Source organism: Solanum stenotomum, chromosome 3 (assembly GCF_019186545.1).
Source record: "Solanum stenotomum isolate F172 chromosome 3, ASM1918654v1, whole genome shotgun sequence".
Taxonomy (NCBI): Eukaryota; Viridiplantae; Streptophyta; class Magnoliopsida; order Solanales; family Solanaceae; genus Solanum; species Solanum stenotomum.
The window spans coordinates 1,003,764-1,024,095 of NC_064284.1; the positions used below are offsets into that span (position 1 = coordinate 1,003,764).

The window sequence follows — 20,332 nt, forward strand, 5'->3', positions numbered from 1 at the left end:
TATAAAATTTTAGATTATGATCAATGATTTCTCATAAGATTTTTATTTTGCTATTCATAGACCATTATTTTTTAAAAAAAAAAATCCATAAATTACAAGAAAAATATGAAGAATGGCATTAGCTTTTTTGAAATTATATCCATGCCTCCTATCTAACTTGAGTTGCCCGCTCATTTGATAGTTAAAGATCGAACACTTCAAATAGTAAGATTTAAATTATTGTTCCAAAAAATAAAAGTAATCAGAGAAAATTTCTGCCCTGTTATCAATTTTTTCTCTTTACATGTTGGTCTTGTAGATTTATTAAATTGTGATCGTACGATTTCTCAAGATTGATTGTTAATTCGTGTGGTGTCTACGACTTGTTCCCTTGCGCAGTTTGATGCTTAACGTACATTTTATACTTAATAATCCATATTCGATTGGGCGTTCTTATCTTCTTTTTTCTTTTTAATTTTTCGTATTTACATTGTGTAGGGCCTTATTCAAAAGAAAACGCTCCTTACAAAAAAAAAATTCATACACATAACTTAAACTCAAGACCTCTGATTAAAAGACGAGCAATTTCAATCACCTGCACCACATATCTCTCGGTAATATTGGGTGCAAATTGTAGCACAAGTCTTGATAAATTGCGAGAATCATTTCAAATTTACGGCTGTAATCGCGGCATGATCATCGAGTTTTGTAATTGTACCCATAATCTCTTTACATTTAGTTAAACTTTAGTTAGTACTTTTTAAACTATCTCACATCAAGAGAGACCAAGGTGGCACTTTGACCATCATGTTCGTAGAGGTAATTGGGGTGGATAAATTTTCAATAAATTAAAGAAAATATAGTTCAAGTACGTATGTGCATGCATGTTCTCATGATGATTGCAAATAATTCAACTGGTACTACAAAAAATAATAAATACATAGTATAAATTAATTAATTTATATATATATAGCAAATCAAAGTAAAACATCTGAATTAATTTTGGCGAAAATCAAAAATAACAAATAAACAATAATGTAATAGAGTCGAGAGAGAATAGTATGCAGGTCGTCTTAAACTAGAAATAAAATAAATAAAATTTTCAGCTTAGCATTCAAATACCACGATGATTTGGAAAACTTGGAAAGGAAAGTCCCATCATCGGAATAGCAAAAGAGGTAAATCGTCCCTCGAATGGATCAGTTGCTTGGTGTCCTTCCAATATATCATTTACCGCTAACCAGTAACATTCTTTTATTTTCTTCATACTCAAGTACTGCAATTTCTCCCCCTTTAATCCGTCTCGCCGGAAAATCTTCACTGAAGAGACTTTCTGCCGGTGCTTCTTCTCAACTACCGGTAACTTCTTCCGCCGAAATGACATTTTACGGCGGGATTGACTGAATATGGATGTGGAATTGGCATGGCTTTTACTTTTGTTGAAGCTATTTTGGTTCGAATAAGCCATTATTGTGTTATAAGTATTATTTCTTTTTTGTTCGAATAATTTTGTTTGTTGAGCTAACATATTTATAAGGAAATCGTGTGAATAGCGAGTTGAACATGAGACGCATAATGCCTATTACTTCTGCTCAACTAATAAGTGATTTGGTTTGAGGATAGAGAGAATCATAAAATTATCACATATAAGATACGATATTATTATTTGAATGGATAATATACAAAAAAAATCCAACACAAGATGATATTATATTTTGTTGATGGTACTAAACAATATTTACATTAAATTATACACGATACAACGTAGTGTGTAGCCTGTTAGTTAGACTTTATCTAAGTTGAATATCAATCGAAAGAACCTCTCTATCTTTAGGAGATAGGATAAGATCTGCATATACTCTATTCTCACATGTGGTATTATATTAGATATGTTATTATTATAGTATAATGTGAAATAAAAACATGTGATGAAGGAATTAAATCATTTAAAGATAACAAGTGAGACTTGCTTCAATGGTTGAACACCTTCATTATCCAGTCATTAGTTAAGAATTTGAGTCACACTAAAAAGATAAGTGGGAGAACACTTTTTTTAAAAAAAAGGTTAAACTTTGGCCCATGGCCAATTTTATTAAATTAGATCAAGTAGTCGCGTGTATTTTTTTTTCCCACGATTTGTTTGTAAATACTTCTCCATTAGAGTAGGACTTTAATTTTAATTTTTTATTTACACACATATTTTCAACTACTAATGGACCGAAAAGGTAGACTCTTTTCTTCACCCAAAAACTGTCATATATTAATTCATTCTGGGCGGGCCTAGACAAACTACATCTATTTCTCAAGTATTTTTTACGTTTTTCTTCAATACATCCTCTTGCCTCCTTTTAGGCCGTTAGGCTCCATAGACTCTATTAAGTCTTAATTAGCCCATTTATTAACCATACAACTTATTTAGCTTGGATTTAACTTGAAAAATATTTCTATTTGAGGATAAAATCTTTGAAATAAATATAAGAATAGATTGATATCATGATAAGAAATAGACATTAATTCTACTCTACCTCAAAATCTCTATTATAAAGTGAAGATTATCTAGGATCATATAAAACGTAATTGTTATATCTTACCTTGGAATTGATGAAATGACTTTTGACGTGGCTTGATTAAAATATAATTTAAAGTTTAGTTTTGATATTTTAAACTATCTCACATCAAGAGACCAAGGTGGCTCTTTGACCCTCCTTGATGTTTGTAGTGCTTAGAATTGAATAAATTCCCAATAAATAAAAGAAAAAAAAAGTAGTTCAAGTATATGCATATATGATCTCATAAAAGAGAACAAATAACTCATCAAGTGGCCGGCACTCCATAGTAAATAACTTAAGATGTATATAATTCATTTGTTTCATATTTTTTAAAGCAAATCAAAGAAAGAGATTACTTCATTCCAAGTTACAAATTAATTATAAACAACAAACAACGTAATCTCACAAATGGAGTTTTGAGAGGATAGTATAGTCTTAAAATTTTCAGCTAAGCTTTTAAATAGCACGAGGATTTGGTGAAAACATAGCGAAGGGAAAGCACATCACCGGAATAGCAAAAGAGGTCTCCGTTGCAAGTTGTCGCCGGAATGTATCAACTTCTCCGTGTCCTTCCAATATGTCGTTTACAGCCGACCAATAACAATCTTTTATTTTTTTCATACCTAAGTAGTGCAATTTCTGTCCCTTCAAACCACCTCGTCGGAAAATCTTCATCGGAGAGAATTTCCGCCGCTGCTTCTTCCCTCCAGCTTCGGGTTGCACTACCGGTAACCTCTTCCGTCGGAATGACATTTTGCGGCGGGACTGATTGAATATGGATGTGGAATTGGCATTAATGCTTTTACTTTTGTTGACGCTATTTTGGTCCAAATTAGCCATTATTGTGTTATAAGTATAATTAGTGCTACTTTTTGTTCGAATAATTCTGTTTGTTGAACTAACAAATATATATATATAAGGATCGGAGATCATAGAGATAGAAGAGTTGAATACATGAGTTGCATCATTTAATTATATCATACAAGATATGAATATTATTTGATTGAGATATATAAATAAATAATCTCAACACAAGTTAATACAATATTATGTTAAGGTACTAATTAATAATTTTTGCATTAAATTATATATATAATACAACATGTAATAATCTATATATTTATCACTTAATAAAAGTCTTTAGTAGACTTTATTTAAGTGGATGATGGAGTCACATTGAAAGGCAAGTGAAAACATGACTATTGATTTTGGTGAGATGAAAAAGACCAATTAAAATGAAATAAATAATAAAGTAATAATTTAGAGATAAATATTCAGTTTCTGAGTAATTAATTAATTAATTTATCAATAAGATTTTCTAGGTATTAACTGTCAATTGCAATAATCCCTCACATCAATGATAATATTATAAGAGTCTATTATAAATAACTAGTGAACTTAGCCGCGCTTCACGCGATCATAAATAGCTCGTTAATTAAATTCGCCAAATAACTAATTTTTGAATAGTTGAGTACTACAAATATTCTAAAGATTCTTTGTAGTGTTTAATCCAAATATATCAAATTTTAAGTCTTAATTAAGTTTATTATTAGTACTTAAATTTTATACCTTTTGTAATTTTAAATCACTTGAGAACTTTCGATCTTATGAAAATTTTTTACCTAAAATTATTCTCCTTATTTTAATAAGAAAAGTAAGTTTAAGGGAAAAGAGTCTGAAAAATACTTCAACTTTGGTCGAATTTGCTGTTACGATACCAAACTTTATGGAGGACCTTTTACCCCCTTCACTATTTAATAATGTATTTTAAAGGTATGTATGTGCCCACGTGGACACGTTACTATTTATAATATTGTAATATTTATGATGTCCACGTGGACACATATATACCTTTAAAATACACTATTAAATAGTGCAGGGGGTAAAAGGTCCTTTCCAAAGTTCGGTATTGTTACAATAATTTTGATCAAAGTTTGAATATATTTCAGACCTTTTTCCCTAAGTTTAATTTAATAAGTTGAACTCTTTATGGATATGTTTTTCTACACATAATTTTTTTATTCTGAAATATACATAAGCTTAATTTAAATATATTTAATAAATATTTTTGTACGGAAAATGATGTTTTTTTTTATTTCTATTTTTTGTTCCTTTAAATAAAAGATTTTTATGATATCAACTATATATATATATATATATATATATATATATTCGAAAGTTATTGTTCTTTTGTTTAGTAATAATTAGTTTTATTTTTCATCTTTCACTAATTTTAGCTTATGAAATATTTGTAAATCATTTTCTATCTTGACTAATTTTTACTACAATTATAATATACTACCTATTATTTATATAAAAATGAATAGATTGAAAGATACATAGTCTCAATTACGCAAAGAATATAAAGTACTCAAATAAATTAAACTCAAACTATTTATATGTATTAACTAAAAATACTCCTTTAAATTTATCTATATTTTAGTTAATATTTCTAAATTATTCTAAAAAGTAAACATAAACAAAAATTGTGGAATTTCCTAATTCTCAAAATTGATTTCATTATTCACAATTTTTTCATTAGAACAAAAGAATTAACTTTTGTGAAGAAAAAAAATTTATATACAATGTTGAAACAATAAAAAAAATCTTGAAGAATAATGAACAAAACGATTCAAGCCTTCACAGTTAAAAATAATTTACCTGAAATTTCAAAAATATTATTTAGTGTAAGAATAAATTAAAATTAAATAAATAAATAAATGAATCTTTGTTGGAGTACCAAAGAAAATTATAATAAATTAAAATAAAACAAATAAATAAAAGAATCTTTGTAGGAATACTTAAGAAAATTATCCTAGCCTCTAATATTTAATTTGTACATAGTGTCAATATTCACCATTAAAGATTAATGGACAAAAACAATAATGTAGGAGTTCCTTTTCCTAGTGGGTTCATCAAACTTAAACTTAAATCCCCAAATACTGTCATATGTTCATCTTATCTTTCACTGTAAACAATAAAGATTATTTACAAACAATATATATGCATAGAATAATAAGTACAGTAAAATCACCAATAATGAGGAAAAAAGCAACAAAACAAAAAAAAAAGGAATAAAAAGGAATACTGCTAAAAGATATCAAACAAGCTGAAATGAAAAGAGTAACATGGGTGAAATATTGTACTCACCAAGATTGAATTTGAATTTGGATTTGAATTACCAAAATTGTCATATACTCATCTTATCTTCTGGTAAACAATAGAAATTAGTCACAAATAATCTATATATTATAAAATTAGACACAATCAAAGTGATGCAATTTGGTAACATAAATTAGATATTGTACTCGTCAAGATATGCTCATCTTATAAACAATAGAAGTTAGTCACAAATAATCTATAATTCTATATATTATAAAATTAAACATAACCAAAGTGATGTACTTTAGTATAAATATAATGAAGAAAGGAAAAGAGAAGAAGAAATTTTTACATTGGTGAAGATGACATGCTCTAGTATTTGTAGTAATCAATAAACTTTTAACTATTGAATAGTATAAATTAAAAGAGTAATGTAATAATCAATACAATTGTGACTTATATTGGTAATTAGTGTCTTAATTGTAATTTAGTAATACTTTTAAGAAGGAATAGAGAAAGGTTTTAGGAAAAAGTGATTAATGGTGTTAAATGGTGAACAAAATAAATAAAATTATCTTTAATTTCTACAAAATATTTAGGCAAGAAAATAAGGGAAAAGACACAATATCTAGTGAGAAAAAAAAGAGAGGATGAGTTGAAAACGTAAAAAGGAGTAATGGTAAGAAATTAAGCAAGGAGATTAGGAGAAGACATGGTGACCTTCGCAATTCTTCAATAATATATAGAATAATTAACAATTAATGTAATAGCTTATTATAGACAATAAAGTAATATGGTCATTAAAAAATTAATGGAACTTCATAAATAAGATGGAATATGGTTGATATTTTGATTTAAAAATAAGATAAAATATATAAAAAAAAAAGAGAAAAAAAATAGCAATGGAGGCCTTAGAGAGGTGCCACATCACCTTTTCTACATTTGGCTTTATATTATATATAGATTTCTATTTGTATAAACAATTTCAATATTATTAATCTCCGCGTAATTTTTTCTAAGCCAAATGGTCCCTAAGGTCTTTCTTCCCAACTACTTTAACAAACATTCCGCTTATCCAAGAAAAAATAAATATAGGGGTTGTATTACCAGGGGTTACAATATACATATTTTTCATATCAAAATTTACTGTGTTTGAATCACATTTTTACACTCAAATTATTTACGAATCTTAACAAGAAACTCAACACTCTTGGTCAAGTAGTCACAGAAAATGAAAAATAATTTGGCAATAAATATGTATTCTTCCCACAATTTATTTATATTCTCCTGAGTAATGTTATCCTCTGTATCAAAAAAACACCCCTAACTTGAAAGGAACCAGTACAATGAAGAATTTAATTAAATAAGGAGATTTTTTCGGATAATGTTATCCCTAACTTGAAAAGGACCAATACCAAGAATCAAGATAATCTAATTAAATAATGGGATGGAAGAGTGCTTAGCTTGGTCTAGGAATTAAAATATTTTAATTATTAAATTTAAAAAACTAACTTCGGAAAACATGTTCTTAAAATATCACCTACATTATCGGCCCAAAAGAGTTGTCTTTCAAATTTGTCTTTAAATATTTACAAATTAAATTGCAGTTGAAGAATTATTTTTCATGCTAAAACTTAAAAGTACTTTGACATCTGTATATTTCCACAAAAGAGTTGCAAACTACAAGTTGAATAATGTAAGTAAAGCTTGTTTGCTTTAGGTTACATGGAAATTTTTTTATCATTATAATTATCTCATTATTTGGTTAAAATTAAAGTAAATCAATAATTTTATATTTAATTCAACCTTAAAAGTTAACTCATAAGGTGAGAATAGTCTAAAATAGTATAAAGAGATCATTACATTCCTCTAATATATAGTTGATGTAGAAACTCAACACCTTGCACGCCTAAAGCTGCTAATTGAATTGCGAATAATTTAATTTAGGAGTCCAACATCAAATAAACTAATAATAGGAACGAGTCTTACTCTAGCTAATAGATTGATATCATGATAAGAAATAGACATTAAGTCTAACGCGACCTCAAAATCTCCCTCATGAAATGAAAATTGTCTAAGATCATATACATAAATATAAAGTATCAATCAACGTTATACATAGTTGGTATGGATCGAAAACTCACTATATATATGATCATACATTTTGAATTTAATACTAAAAATGAAGAAGTTCTTGAGACAAAATGCTTCCTAGCGTTTATGAGTGTCACGTGATGATGTAAATAGGAATTAATCGGAACCAATGAATACCCAAGTTAGCAATGAAAAAAAAAAACTATGTTTCCTTCTAGTCGTCTATTTCTTTTGTCATACTGCTTCTTAGCTTAGCTTGGAATTGATGAAATGACTCTTGAAGCAGCTTGGTTAAAATATAATTTGAGGTTTAATTTTAACTTTTTAAACTACTATATCTTTGACCCTTCGACCCTTCGACCCTTCGACCCTTCTTGATGTTGGTAGCGCTTGAATTGAGTAAATTCCCAATAAATAAAAAGAAAAAAAAATAGTTATTTGCATGTATTATCTCATAAAGGGTGCAAATAATTCATCAAGTGGCACTACAAAAATAATAAATAAATTAAGATATTACAATTAATTTTTTAAAAGCAAATCAAAGAAAGACATCTTACTTAATATTAACGAAAATCATAAAAAAAACAAATAAACAATAAAGTAATTCCACAAATGTCTTAAAATTTTCAGCTAAGCTTTTAAATAGCTCGAGGATTTGACAAAATAGCGAAGGAACAACCCATCATCGGAATAGCAAAAGAGGTCTCCACTGCAAGTTGTTGGTGGAATGTATCAACTTCTTCATGTCTTTCCAATATGTCATTCACCGTCAACCAATAACATTCTTTTATTTTTTTCATACCTAAGTAGTGCAATTTCTGCCCCTTCAATCCGCTTCGTCGGAAAATCTTCACCGGAGAGAATTTCCGCCGCTGCTTCTTCCCTCCAGCTTCGGGTTGCACTACCGGTAACTTCTTCCTTCGGAACGACAGTTTGCAGCGGGTCTGATTGAATATGAATTTGGAATTGGCATTGCTTTTACTTTTATTGAGGCTATTTTCGTCCGAATAAGTCATTATTGTGTTATAAGCAATAATTAGTACTACTTTTTTGTTCCAATAATTCTGTTTGTTGAACTAACATATATATATAGAGAGATAGATGAGTTGAATACATGTGCTCCATTACGCCAAATACTTGTGCTCACCTAACAAATGATTTGGTTTGAAGATTGAGAGAATCATACAATTATCTCATACAAGATATGAAATAATCTCAAACACAAGATGATATATTATTTGTTGACGATACTAAATTATATATATATGATCGAGTTATACTAAAAGGTAAGTGGAGAACATGACTATTGATTTTCATGAGGCGAAGAATGAAATAAATTATACTCTAATAATTTAAAGATAAATATTCCTTTTTAGAATAATTTATTACTTTATCAATAAGAATTTTCGGGTATTTACTTACAATTATAATATAATAATCCTTCACATCAATGACAATATAAATAATTTCTATATTAGCATATAATTTTTTTCTAGGCCAAATGATCCCTAAGGTCCTTCTTCCCAACTTCTTTAACTAACATTCCATTCATTTCAGGAAAAATTAAATATGGGGATTGTAATACAAGGGTTAATTTTTTTTTAAAAAAAATTAAAATTACCAGGGGTTACAGTATACATATTTTTCATATCAAAATTTACTGTTTGAATTACATTTTTACCCTTAAATTATTTACGAATCTTAACAAGAAACTCAACACTCTTGATAAAGTAGTCACAGAAAATGAAAAACAATTTGGCAATAATTATATATTCTTTCCCACAATATGTTTATATAGTCAATCAAGATAAATTTTTATTCACACACATATTAACAACTAATTAATTAACGGAAAAGGCAGCCCTCTTGTTACCCTCCTTTTAGGCCGTTAGGCTCCATAGTCCATAGACTCGAATAAGTCTTAATTAGCTAACCTTACAACTTATTTAGCTCCGATTTAACTTTTAAAAAAATTATTTGAGGATAAAATGTTTGAATAAATATAAGAACTATGTTAGGGGGTGGTAAAATAGTATCTAAAGTAGGAGGAATAAATGTCGTCTGTCGAATCAAATTAAAATATTTCCTTTGAATATTATTTTTTTCTGGAAAAAAGTAACTTATTTTTCTTTTATGTTTGGCACATAATTAGAAAATAATATATACCAAAATATTTGTATATTGTGAGTGGAGGGTAAGGGTGCATGTGTTGGATGCTAAGGTAAATGTAGTAAGTAGATTTTAGGGACATTTACGAAGAATATTAATTATATTTAATAAAACACATATTTAGCGACAGTTAAACTATTGCCATTAATTAAATACCGCTAAAAATTAATTTTGCTATAATGCTCATGAAATGAAGATTGTCCAAGATCATTTAATGTTTACATAGCCAGTATGAAAACTCAATATATAATCAGAGGTCTTGATTTTGAATGCTAAAAATAAAAAAATTCCTCAAACGAAATGTTTCCTAGCTCTTTATGAACCTCGCATAATGTAAATATGAATTAATCGAAGCAATGAATACTCAATACGAGCCGATGATGAAAAAAGTACTGTTTCCTTCTAATCGTCTCTTTCTTTTGTCATAGTTCTTCTTAACTTAGCTTGGAATTGATGAAATGACTTTTGACGCCGCTTGGTTAAAACATAATTTGAGCTTTAGTTTTGACTTTTTAAAACTATCTTACACCTTAAATAATTCATTATGTGGCGCTACAATAAATAATAAATAAACTAAGATATATATAATTCATTTTTCTTAAAGCAAGTTAAATAAAGACATCATAATTAATTTCAATAAAAATCAGAAATAACTAGTAATAAACAATAAAATAATTCCACGAATGAAGTTTGAAGATGGTGGCTTCGCTTTTAGATACGACGCTGATTTGGAAAAGTAGTGAAGGAAAGGCCCATCATGGGAATAGGAAAAGAGGTATCTACTACAAATCGTCGCTCGAATGTATCACTTGCTCCGTGTCCTTCCAATATGTCATTTACTGCCAACCAATAACATTCTTTTATTTTCTTCATACCTAAGTAGTGCAATTTCTTCCCCTTCAATCCGTCCCGTCGGAAAATCTTCACCGGAGAGAATTTCCGCCGCTGCTTCTTCCCTCCAGCCTCCGGCTGAACTACCGGTAACTTCTTTCCTCGGAATGACATTTTGCGGCGAGCCTGATTGAATATGGATGTGGAATTGACATGACTTTTACTTTTGTTAAGGCTATTTTGGTCCGAATAAGCCATTACTGTGTTATAGCTTATAAGTATTAGTATTACTTTTTTGTTCGAATAATTCTGTTTGTTTAACTGACATATTTATAGGAGATCATATAGAGATAGAAGAGCTGAACATGAAATGATCTCAGGTAAGATATGATATTATTTGATTTGAGGATAAAGAGAATATATCATAAATTATTTTCATATAAGATATGATACTATTTGATTGATGTATATATAGATATATATAATCTCTAAAACAAGATAATATATATATATATAAAAACCTTTTTATTGAGATTTACAAAAATAACCTTTTTATTTCTAAGAAAATAGTAGCAAGAGAATCTAATTAATTAATAGGATTTTATCCTCCGTATCAAAATACACCCTAAGTCCCTAACTTGAAAAGGACTATACCAAGAAAATCTAATTAATTAATGGATGAAAGTGCTTGGTCCAGCAATTGAAACATTTTAGTTATCAAATTTTAAGAAATAACTTCGTAAAATATGTTCTTAAAATATCACCTGAAAGTTGAAATCATACATACATGGAAATAAAAAGAGTGTTAAATGATTTTGCGAGATTTTTTGTCACTTTGATAAATTAATGAAGACAGTTTGTTCTTTATGATATCGAAAATTTATTATTGAAATTCAAAAAAAAATAATAGCAAAACAAATAAATTCAGACACACCATAACTGAAAATTAAGACAATTTTTGCATATAAATGATAATACATCTGATGCAAATTTTCAAGCTCCGTTGCATACGTTTAGATCATTCCCAAAATGAGTAAACTTGTAAATAAATTACAAAGTGAACATAAGTTAAATGACGATGGAATTTCTGCCCTTCTCCCCATATCTTCTTGTGCCAGCCCAAAATTAGAATATGTTACGGAACGCTTTGTAAATCTTACAAATGGGCTTTATGGTGGTCCACATATAAAAAATTAAAAAATGCCAGAACCAAAAAGAACAAAATAGCAGAGAAAAATCTGGTTCAGGAGGAAACTGGAGTGATACTAATTCCACTCGACGAAGACAATTGTGTGATCGAGAACGAATTTGCACTTGATTTAGCATAACGGATACAGACGTCGAGATGGTTCTGGCCGTTGAAGAATCCAAACTCGGCAGCAACTCCATCAGCATCCGCCTCTTGTTCAACCAAAAAACCAAAGCGTTTTGAGATCAAAAAGTGGAACGCTGTCGCTCTTTGGACTTGGGGTTCGTTTCCCCCAATTTTGTCAATTGTTTACTTGTCCTCATTGAAGCTGAAATCATATTATGATTTGGTGAAATTGTGCCGATATTGTTGTAGACAAGTGTGCTATTTGCAGAAATCATATTATGGATCTCTGTGAGTGGAGAAAATGATCAAAATGGTCCTTAATGTATGGCTTTGATTCCATTTGGTTCTTAATGTATGGACTTGATGGAAATGCTCCTTTATGTTTCATAAATTGTGATCAATTTGGTCCTTAACCCTAAAATTAATATTATTTTGCCGTCAAAATACACGGAATATGTAAAAGATGCGCTCGTTCAAGACTTTCCTTCCCCTGTTTCCAAAAATTCCAAAATGGCACGTCAATTTTTTTTAACCAAAAGGGCAAAATCGCTCCTGACGGAGCGATTTTCTTCTGACAAAATTGACGCTGTTACTCCTTTTAAAAACATAAAAATCGCTACCGGTCCAAAAAAAAAATTCTTTTTTCTTTAAAATCGCTGCTGTGAATTTTTTTTTTAACAACGCTGCCCAGCAGCGTTTAAAAAATAGAAATAGCTGCTATAGCAGCCATTTTCTTAAAAAAATTTAAATTTTTTTTATTAAAAATTTCCGAGGTGAGGAATGCTTAAAAAATAATGGAAATCGCTCCACGTGTAGCAATTTTAGTTATATTTTTTTTTTAAATAATCGCTGTCATTAAAATTTTAGGGTTAAGGACCAAATTGATCACAATTTATGATACATAAAGGACTATTTCCATCAAGTCCATACATTAAGGACCAAATGGAATCAAAGCCCATACATTAAGGACCATTTTGGTCATTTTCTCTCTGTGAGTGTTTTCAAATCTTTGTTTTGATTTAGAATAGAAAATAGAAATTCGATAATAGACCTTTCTATGTATATTTGCGAGTTTATGTGAAACTTTTTTCAACAGGCATCGAGTGCCAAGCTAATCAAGCTAGTGCTACGAGCCAGGAGTGCATTGTTGCTTGGGGTATGCAGTTTGTTTATCTAAATTAATTTATGCCTTGGAAAAATATTGACGGTTATTGTTCCATTATGGCTTATGAGTAGATGTCTCTTGAAAGAAGCTTTCTGCTTGTCTTGTGATATTATGCATGGATATGTCATTTGTATGCGCTAGGTGATGTGTAGGTCAGTTGGTGTGCACCTTGACTAAATCCACTTGTTACCTGTCACCTCCCGCTAGCAGTAGGTACGGTAGTTGGTACCTCTATCAACCAAGGCATCATTGTATTTTTGTTTCCACGGAGATTTAAACCCGAGATCTCATGGTTCTCAACCCACTTCATCGGCCACTAGGCCATACACTTGGGTGCTAATATATTGCATATGTTATGGTGAATAAGTTATAATCAGACTTGATTCTTATTGCCTAAAGAATTATTTTCATCTGTTCTGAAAGTGCCAAGCATCCTTTGTCCGCAAAGCTCTGGCCTAGTTTTTCACTTAATAACATAAGTAATTCATTGTCTTGTGTCGTCCTCTGATTAGACATATCTATTTATGGTACACACATTCTAAGGATTAAGCATCTGTTTGTAAATCCATCTCATCTTTTTTTTAATTCACCTTCCTTCTCCCAATCTCCCCACTCTTATTGCCAAAGAACACACATATATCTTCTCCCTCCTTTATCCTTCCATCTGATGAAACTTTTGTAATGTGTTCACCTTCTTTTGCTGTTTCTAAACACAATATTCCACTTTGGTACTCCTTACACCATGTCTTCTTTCTTATTTCTATTACGACTGGTTGAGGGACTCGAGCTCAACACGATTTGAAACCACTTTTCTCATGTTTATGATTTCAAAATTACCATACTTTTAAAAGAGAATTTCTTTGTCAAATTTATCGCTACAACTAAAATGAAATGTTTATTTTCATTCACAAGCAATGTTTTGTTGAATGAGATCCAAACAAGCGACAAACTAAAACATAAATATAGAAGTCAAAATATTAAAATTAAATTATAAAAGGAAAAAATAGGCCTTGAATCTTAGTCTAGAAGGAAACCAAAGTTGTAACAAGATATCTCTTGTTACCAGATATGAAAGAAATTTGATCTGAACTTAATCATGGAGTCTTTTATCTTCTCGTTGATTCTTCACTTCTGTTTGGTTTTGCTCTTCCAAACCTGGCATTCTTTATTTTGGGGGCTTAGAAGTATCTTGATTTATATTATCGCAGGTGTATGTAACCATGCCTTCCACTTCCACTGCATCAGTCGCTGGCTCAAAACACGTCAAGTGTGTCCATTAGGTAGTTATTCAACTGTATCTTTGGCACTGTTTAGTTGGCTTGATAACTGTATTATAATTGTTGGAACTTCCTTTCCTACACTGCAGATAATAGTGAGTGGGAATTTCAGAAGTATGGTCATTAGAGGATTCAACAATTGGCAGGAGAGGCAATTATGCTGTTGCATTGTCATGTCTTTGAATGTTAGTTTGTTCTAGTAATACTTATTTACAGTGCCTTTTGTTCTCTGTTTCTTTATGTATCTGATTCTGCTTCGACTATCTGATAGGATTTATTAGAGAGCTGGTACCTATGTTGATTATATTGTTTGGATAATACCATCAATCAGAACCACTAGCATTCTGGCAGCCAATGTTATTTTACTTTTAATTAGATGCTAATTATTGTATCTTATTTTTTTTTGTTCCTCTAAATTTGTTTACAGTATCTTTTGTCATTTGTTTGATGTTGCCTGTATTTACATGTTTGATACTGTAATGCCAAGTATTTCAATAGTTATGCCCGGGTTTTACATTAACAATGGCAATAAAAATGGTGCCCTTAGCCATGGTTGATTCGTGAGATCTTTTAACAATGGCACCATACACCAACAGTTCTTATCTTTGTTCTGTGTTGATGCACAATGGCATATAGCTTTCTTTCTATGTAGTGGGATCTTAAAATGGCAATGCCAACAAGTTTCTAATTTGATAGCATGTAGGTGAATCACAACCGTTCTACCTCATAAGATTCATTCAAATGATCAAATGTATCAGGCTTACTAACATTCAGAAACAATAGAACTGGACAACGACAAAATTCTTAAACATTATTTCTATAGGCAGATGGTCTTTCAATAATTCCTTTTTCCTTTCAGAACTTGGCCTTATGTCGGTCTTTGGAGCATCACGGATTACAATCTGTTGCACAGTTATGATCATAGAACAGGCTAAGCAGCAGCAGAGGAGGATAGCCAACGCACTGCAATTGGACTCCTCACACTGTGAATTCCATCAGACCACTCAATTGATCCAAATGCTGATTCAAGACCCTTCACTCTCTCCGATCCAACACTGCTAAAACTGATCTCATATGACAAACTATTCTTTTCCTCACTGAAACTGAGCTTACGCGGAGTCACCTTCACCTCCACGGATGAAGGTGCATTTACCTTTACCTTATACACAACATTTGCATTCCTCCCAACATTTTTAACCACACGCTTGTATTTCACAACATTCTCACTCATGAAAACAACTGAGAATGATGGATAATTCAAATCCCCTGGACTAGCCAAACTATGTTCACTGCAATTCACTGAAGAAGTATCTTTCGTGAATGGTGAGATTCTGGAGGGGCCATAACCAATGGCGCATAGGAAACCTACGTAATCACTCGACTCAATGTCGTAAACCAGACCCGGATGCAGTGCTCTGTTTGGATCCACATGTCCCGACCCACGAACGAAAGGACTCGATTCTTGACCTGTGGCAAGATCCGTGATTGTTTTGCCGGAGTTGTCAACATTGTAAGCTGTTGTCATGAGGGCTGATTTTATGGCTGCTGTGGTCCATTTAGGATAAGCCTTTCTGAGTAACGCAGCTAATCCACTTACATGAGGACAAGACATGGATGTCCCGGATATAATGTTGAATTCCACTCTTCTTTTGTCGATTTCCAAGTCTGTTGGACCAACAGCTCCGGTCCATCCAGCTAATATGTTGACTCCCGGTGCAGTAACGTCCGGTTTAAGGATCTCAGGGGTCACATAATTGGGTCCTCGGCCTGAGAATGCAGCAATGCGTGGAGCAGATGGCGATTTTCCTATAACAGTTCCCTTGAAAGTGATCGTCGCTGTTGGTGATGGAACAGATTTGATGTAATCCCTGATTTTATCGCCAGCTTTTTGACCCACCATGGTCGCTGGGAGGAGATGCGCATCGGCAACGAGTTCTTCTCCAGAGTCAGCTAAGTTTGCTAGGACCATACCTGCACCGCCCGCTTGTTTCACAGCACTTCCTTTCTCTACTCTGGCATTGCCTCCTCGATCACATAATACAATTTTCCCAGCAACTTTTGAAGGGTCCAGCTTTCCTGGATAACAGAGTTGGCTGCCACAGTCAGCGGAATAAACAAGCTGTAGTTTTGCATTGCCAAGGGGATCTCCGGTATACAAGGATACACCACCAAATATTCTACCGTCTCCTAAGATAACATCCGCTGGAAACTCCCGATCTATGGTTGAAGCAGCAACAGTGAGAATCCATGGGGCAACGTTGACCGCCGTAGAAGCACCAGGACCGGAATTTCCAGCAGAGCAAGAGACGACAACGCCATGTTCTGAGGCACCAAAAGCTCCAATAGCAATGGAGTCAACGTCATACTCAGGAGAATAACCATCTGCGCCAACAGAGAGAGAAATCACGTGAACCCCGTCTGCAACAGCTTGATCCATTGCAGCCAGTATATCAGAATCAAAACACCCTGTTTTCCAGCAGATCTTATAGGCTGCTATTCTAGCTTTTACGGCCATACCTCTAGCTTCACCTTTTGCATATTGGTAAAAGCTCGCATTGGCTACAACAGATCCAGCTGCAGTTGAAGCAGTGTGAGTTCCATGGCCTTCAGTATCTCTTGGCGATTTGGATTCTTTAGATTCATCCATTGGACTTCCACGATCAGCTTCATATCCTTTGTAAAACAATCTAGCACCTATGATTTTACGATTACATGAAGTTGCAGGAAAGTCCGGGCCACTCTCGCATTTCCCTTTCCAACCTGAAGGCACCGGTGAAAGCCCCTTGTCGGAAAAGCTCGGCCTTTCTGGCCAAATACCTGTGTCAAGGACCCCAACAATAACATTATCAGCATAATCAGAATTGGGCCAAATCCCAAATGAGTCTTCAAGGCCTAAGAAGGTAGGTGTGTGAGTGGTATGAAGTTGGCGTACGCGATCAGGGATGACGGAGACCACACCGGGAACGCGGCTGAGCTGGTCAGCCTGCCCGGATGTAAGGCGGGCAGAGAAGCCACGAGCAGCACGATCATAAGAATACAAGATATTGGGAGAGTGTTGAGAGACTGATCGGAGAATAGAGGAGTACCAATGATGGTGAGTAGTGAAAATAAGAGGCTTGTGGGATATGGACACGTGGACTATGAAAGTTTTAGGACCATCCGATTTGACTGAAATTGCCAATGAGCTGAGAAAGAGGAAGACTAGGGGGAAGAAAGAAGAAGAAGAAGAAAGTGCCATCGCTAAAGAGAAACTAGTTTCTGGGAAGATAAGAGAGATATTTGATGGGCTTTATTGTGCCACGTTATAGATAGTTGTTGGTTCATTTTCAGTCCTTTTGGCAATTCCCAAATAACCATGTAAGTTTTGGGCCCATTTCTCGTGTAAAGAAGGATGGAAGGGTAGCTCAGGTGGGTAGGTAAGAGACATGGTGTTCAGAAAAGATATTTAGATAGTATCTGATAGGCATTAGTTATTAACCCATGTTTTCTCACATTATTGCCCGTACTAGGAGTATTTTATTTTTTGGAATTGGAGTGTCGTGAATCATGCCAATGATGCTTCTGCTATTTCATTACTCAAAAAACTATTTGTGAGATCATCCTAATTGACTCGAGGTAGTGGAATAATCTGCTAGGAGATTCAAACACAAGACCATTAAGCTCATTTGAGGCGCCTGAAACCAACAGCCTATTATGTCAAAGGAGTTCAAAACATGTTATTTAATCATTTTTATTTGTATATACAATATTTTTTTCTAACAAATTGGACATCCTGACATCAATGTAGCTCCCCCCTGTTGTTGTATATGATGAACTAAAAACAACATTAATTAGTTGTCATTTAGTGATTAAATATAACTTCAGTTTTTGAGCCCGTATTTGAAATTTCTGATTAAAGAATAAAAGTTATTTACTACCGGCAAAAAGTAGATTTATTTTTTCGTTGTGTTGAGCGGCACCAAATTGGAAGGGAAGTGATTCATATGACAAAATGGGTCAAGAAACTGATGACCACAATCATGGACCAGTGGGATTTAGCCATAAACTAGGGACGAAAGCAGGTATCAAATTATGCAATGCAATAACGAAATTATTTTGTCATTGCGGCATGTGTATATTCCTTATACGAGTTACACTAGTATTTTAACCATTAAATGTTCTTGATTATTACGTGATTATATATATATATATATATCTCAATCTTGAATATTATATATCTCAATCTTGAATATTATATATTATACTTGAGCATAAACTCCCTTTTAAAATAATATATATATGTCACAAATGGAAAAGTCTCAATCAAGGAAGCAACATATATCATTTACAAATAACTTAAAAAGCATTAAAAATTACAATAATTACCAATTTAGAATATTTAAAAGCTATATAATAAAATAGGTTGACTCTCAAAATTTTATCAGGCTCACATATATTGGGACAGAAAAAATAGCACATATCATTTTAAAATTACCAAAAAAGTATTATAAATAATAATAATTAACAACTTAAAATATCTGAAAGACATTTTAAAATGGTTAATTTTGTAATTTTATCCATATCACATAAATTAGGACAGAGTGACCAATAATGTACGTTATTTGAAAGTTACATAAAAATATTATAAATCACAATAATTAATAACTTAAAACATTTTTAAAAAAAATATGAAAATTTGGATGACTCTCCAAATTTCATTTGTGTCACATAAATTGAGACAACAAAAAAAACATATATTGGGTCCATTTTAATTTATTTGTCTTATTTTTTTTAAGTTTTTTTTATATTTAAAAATTGCGTAAAAATACTATAAATCATGATAATTGACAACATAAAATATGTTTTGAAAAAAATACAAAAAAATCCACTGATTCTTGAAGTGAATCTATCGTAAAAATACTATAAATCATGATAATTGACAACATAAAATATTTCAAAAATGTTGTATGTGGATAGTCTTATTATGCCTTAAATAGCGTCAAAGAAAGTACAAGTTTGTGATAATAAAAACTTATTCCTTTATCCACGCAAACAATCGCTTCAAAAACTCCGTTATTAGCCCCAAAACATACCATTTATATTATTGGGCTTGTGCTACATTATCTAGTAGTATATAATAAAGGAGAATAGTTTGTAATGAGATTTTGCCAAGTGGCAAATTAATGAAATGCCACTTGGCAATTTAAGATTAATTTAATAAATATTGTTATAAAAAGTTGAATTTTTAATTTGTAATTAAAAAATATTTATTAACTAGATTTACATATAAGAAATAATAATTACTACAGTAAAAAAGTTCTAACTAATTTCAGACTCCCTATTTTAATAAACTTTTAACATCACGAAAGTAGTTCCTAAATAAAAGGTATAGAGAAGAAAATTCATTTGTAAAATTAAAAACTAAAATATGAAAATAAATACCCTTCGGGTGGTCCAGTGGTTTGGGCTTGGAACTTCCTGAATCGAACTCATCGCACTGGGCTTGTCTAGTGCGGGTTATCTCTCTTATGTGGTTTGTGAGTTATTGCATAGGAGCGAGAGTTTTACTCTATGCGCATCCAAAGAATAGAGGTTGCGGGTTTCCTTATCATTAAAAAAATATATGAAAATAAATCCAGCTTCTCAATAAATAGCAAGATAGTGAAATAATTAAGGTTTACACAGATTAATCCTAACATCATTCTCATGAAAAAGAACTACTCTTGTGTAGCTTCTAAAATAATACAAAGAGGTCCCAAAATGTTTCAAAAGGTCCATTCAAGACCTTACTTTCATTAGGCAAGAATAAGCTGTCAATATGGGCTAGCCCACCCCATCCGGCCTAATTCATACAGGCTTTGACATTTTATGG

The 20,332-nt window shown here is 31.8% G+C and overlaps 3 protein-coding genes and 2 pseudogenes across 3 annotated transcripts; 1 reads left to right on the top strand and 4 right to left on the bottom strand.

Moving 5' to 3' along the window:
* Positions 1-1,093: 1,093 nt before the first annotated feature.
* Positions 1,094-1,447, bottom strand: LOC125857670 (uncharacterized). The gene has a single exon (XM_049537281.1). It carries the CDS (start codon positions 1,445-1,447, stop codon positions 1,094-1,096), a length of 354 nt encoding a protein of 117 aa, XP_049393238.1.
* Positions 1,448-2,907: 1,460 nt separating this feature from the next.
* On the bottom strand, positions 2,908-3,493 carry LOC125857484 (uncharacterized; annotated as a pseudogene).
* Positions 3,494-8,336: 4,843 nt separating this feature from the next.
* LOC125857485 (uncharacterized) lies at positions 8,337-8,849 on the bottom strand (annotated as a pseudogene).
* A 1,844-nt stretch (positions 8,850-10,693) lies between these two features.
* Positions 10,694-14,872, top strand: LOC125857671 (uncharacterized). Its single transcript, XM_049537282.1, has 6 exons — positions 10,694-10,873; positions 12,062-12,194; positions 12,289-12,327; positions 13,136-13,195; positions 14,413-14,484; positions 14,571-14,872. The coding sequence occupies exons 1-6, from the start codon at positions 10,694-10,696 to the stop codon at positions 14,606-14,608; spliced, it is 522 nt and encodes a 173-aa protein (XP_049393239.1). The 3' UTR covers positions 14,609-14,872.
* A 313-nt stretch (positions 14,873-15,185) lies between these two features.
* On the bottom strand, positions 15,186-17,936 carry LOC125857471 (subtilisin-like protease SBT1.4). The gene has a single exon (XM_049537072.1). It carries the CDS (start codon positions 17,717-17,719, stop codon positions 15,413-15,415), a length of 2,307 nt encoding a protein of 768 aa, XP_049393029.1. The 5' UTR covers positions 17,720-17,936; the 3' UTR covers positions 15,186-15,412.
* Positions 17,937-20,332: the final 2,396 nt, after the last annotated feature.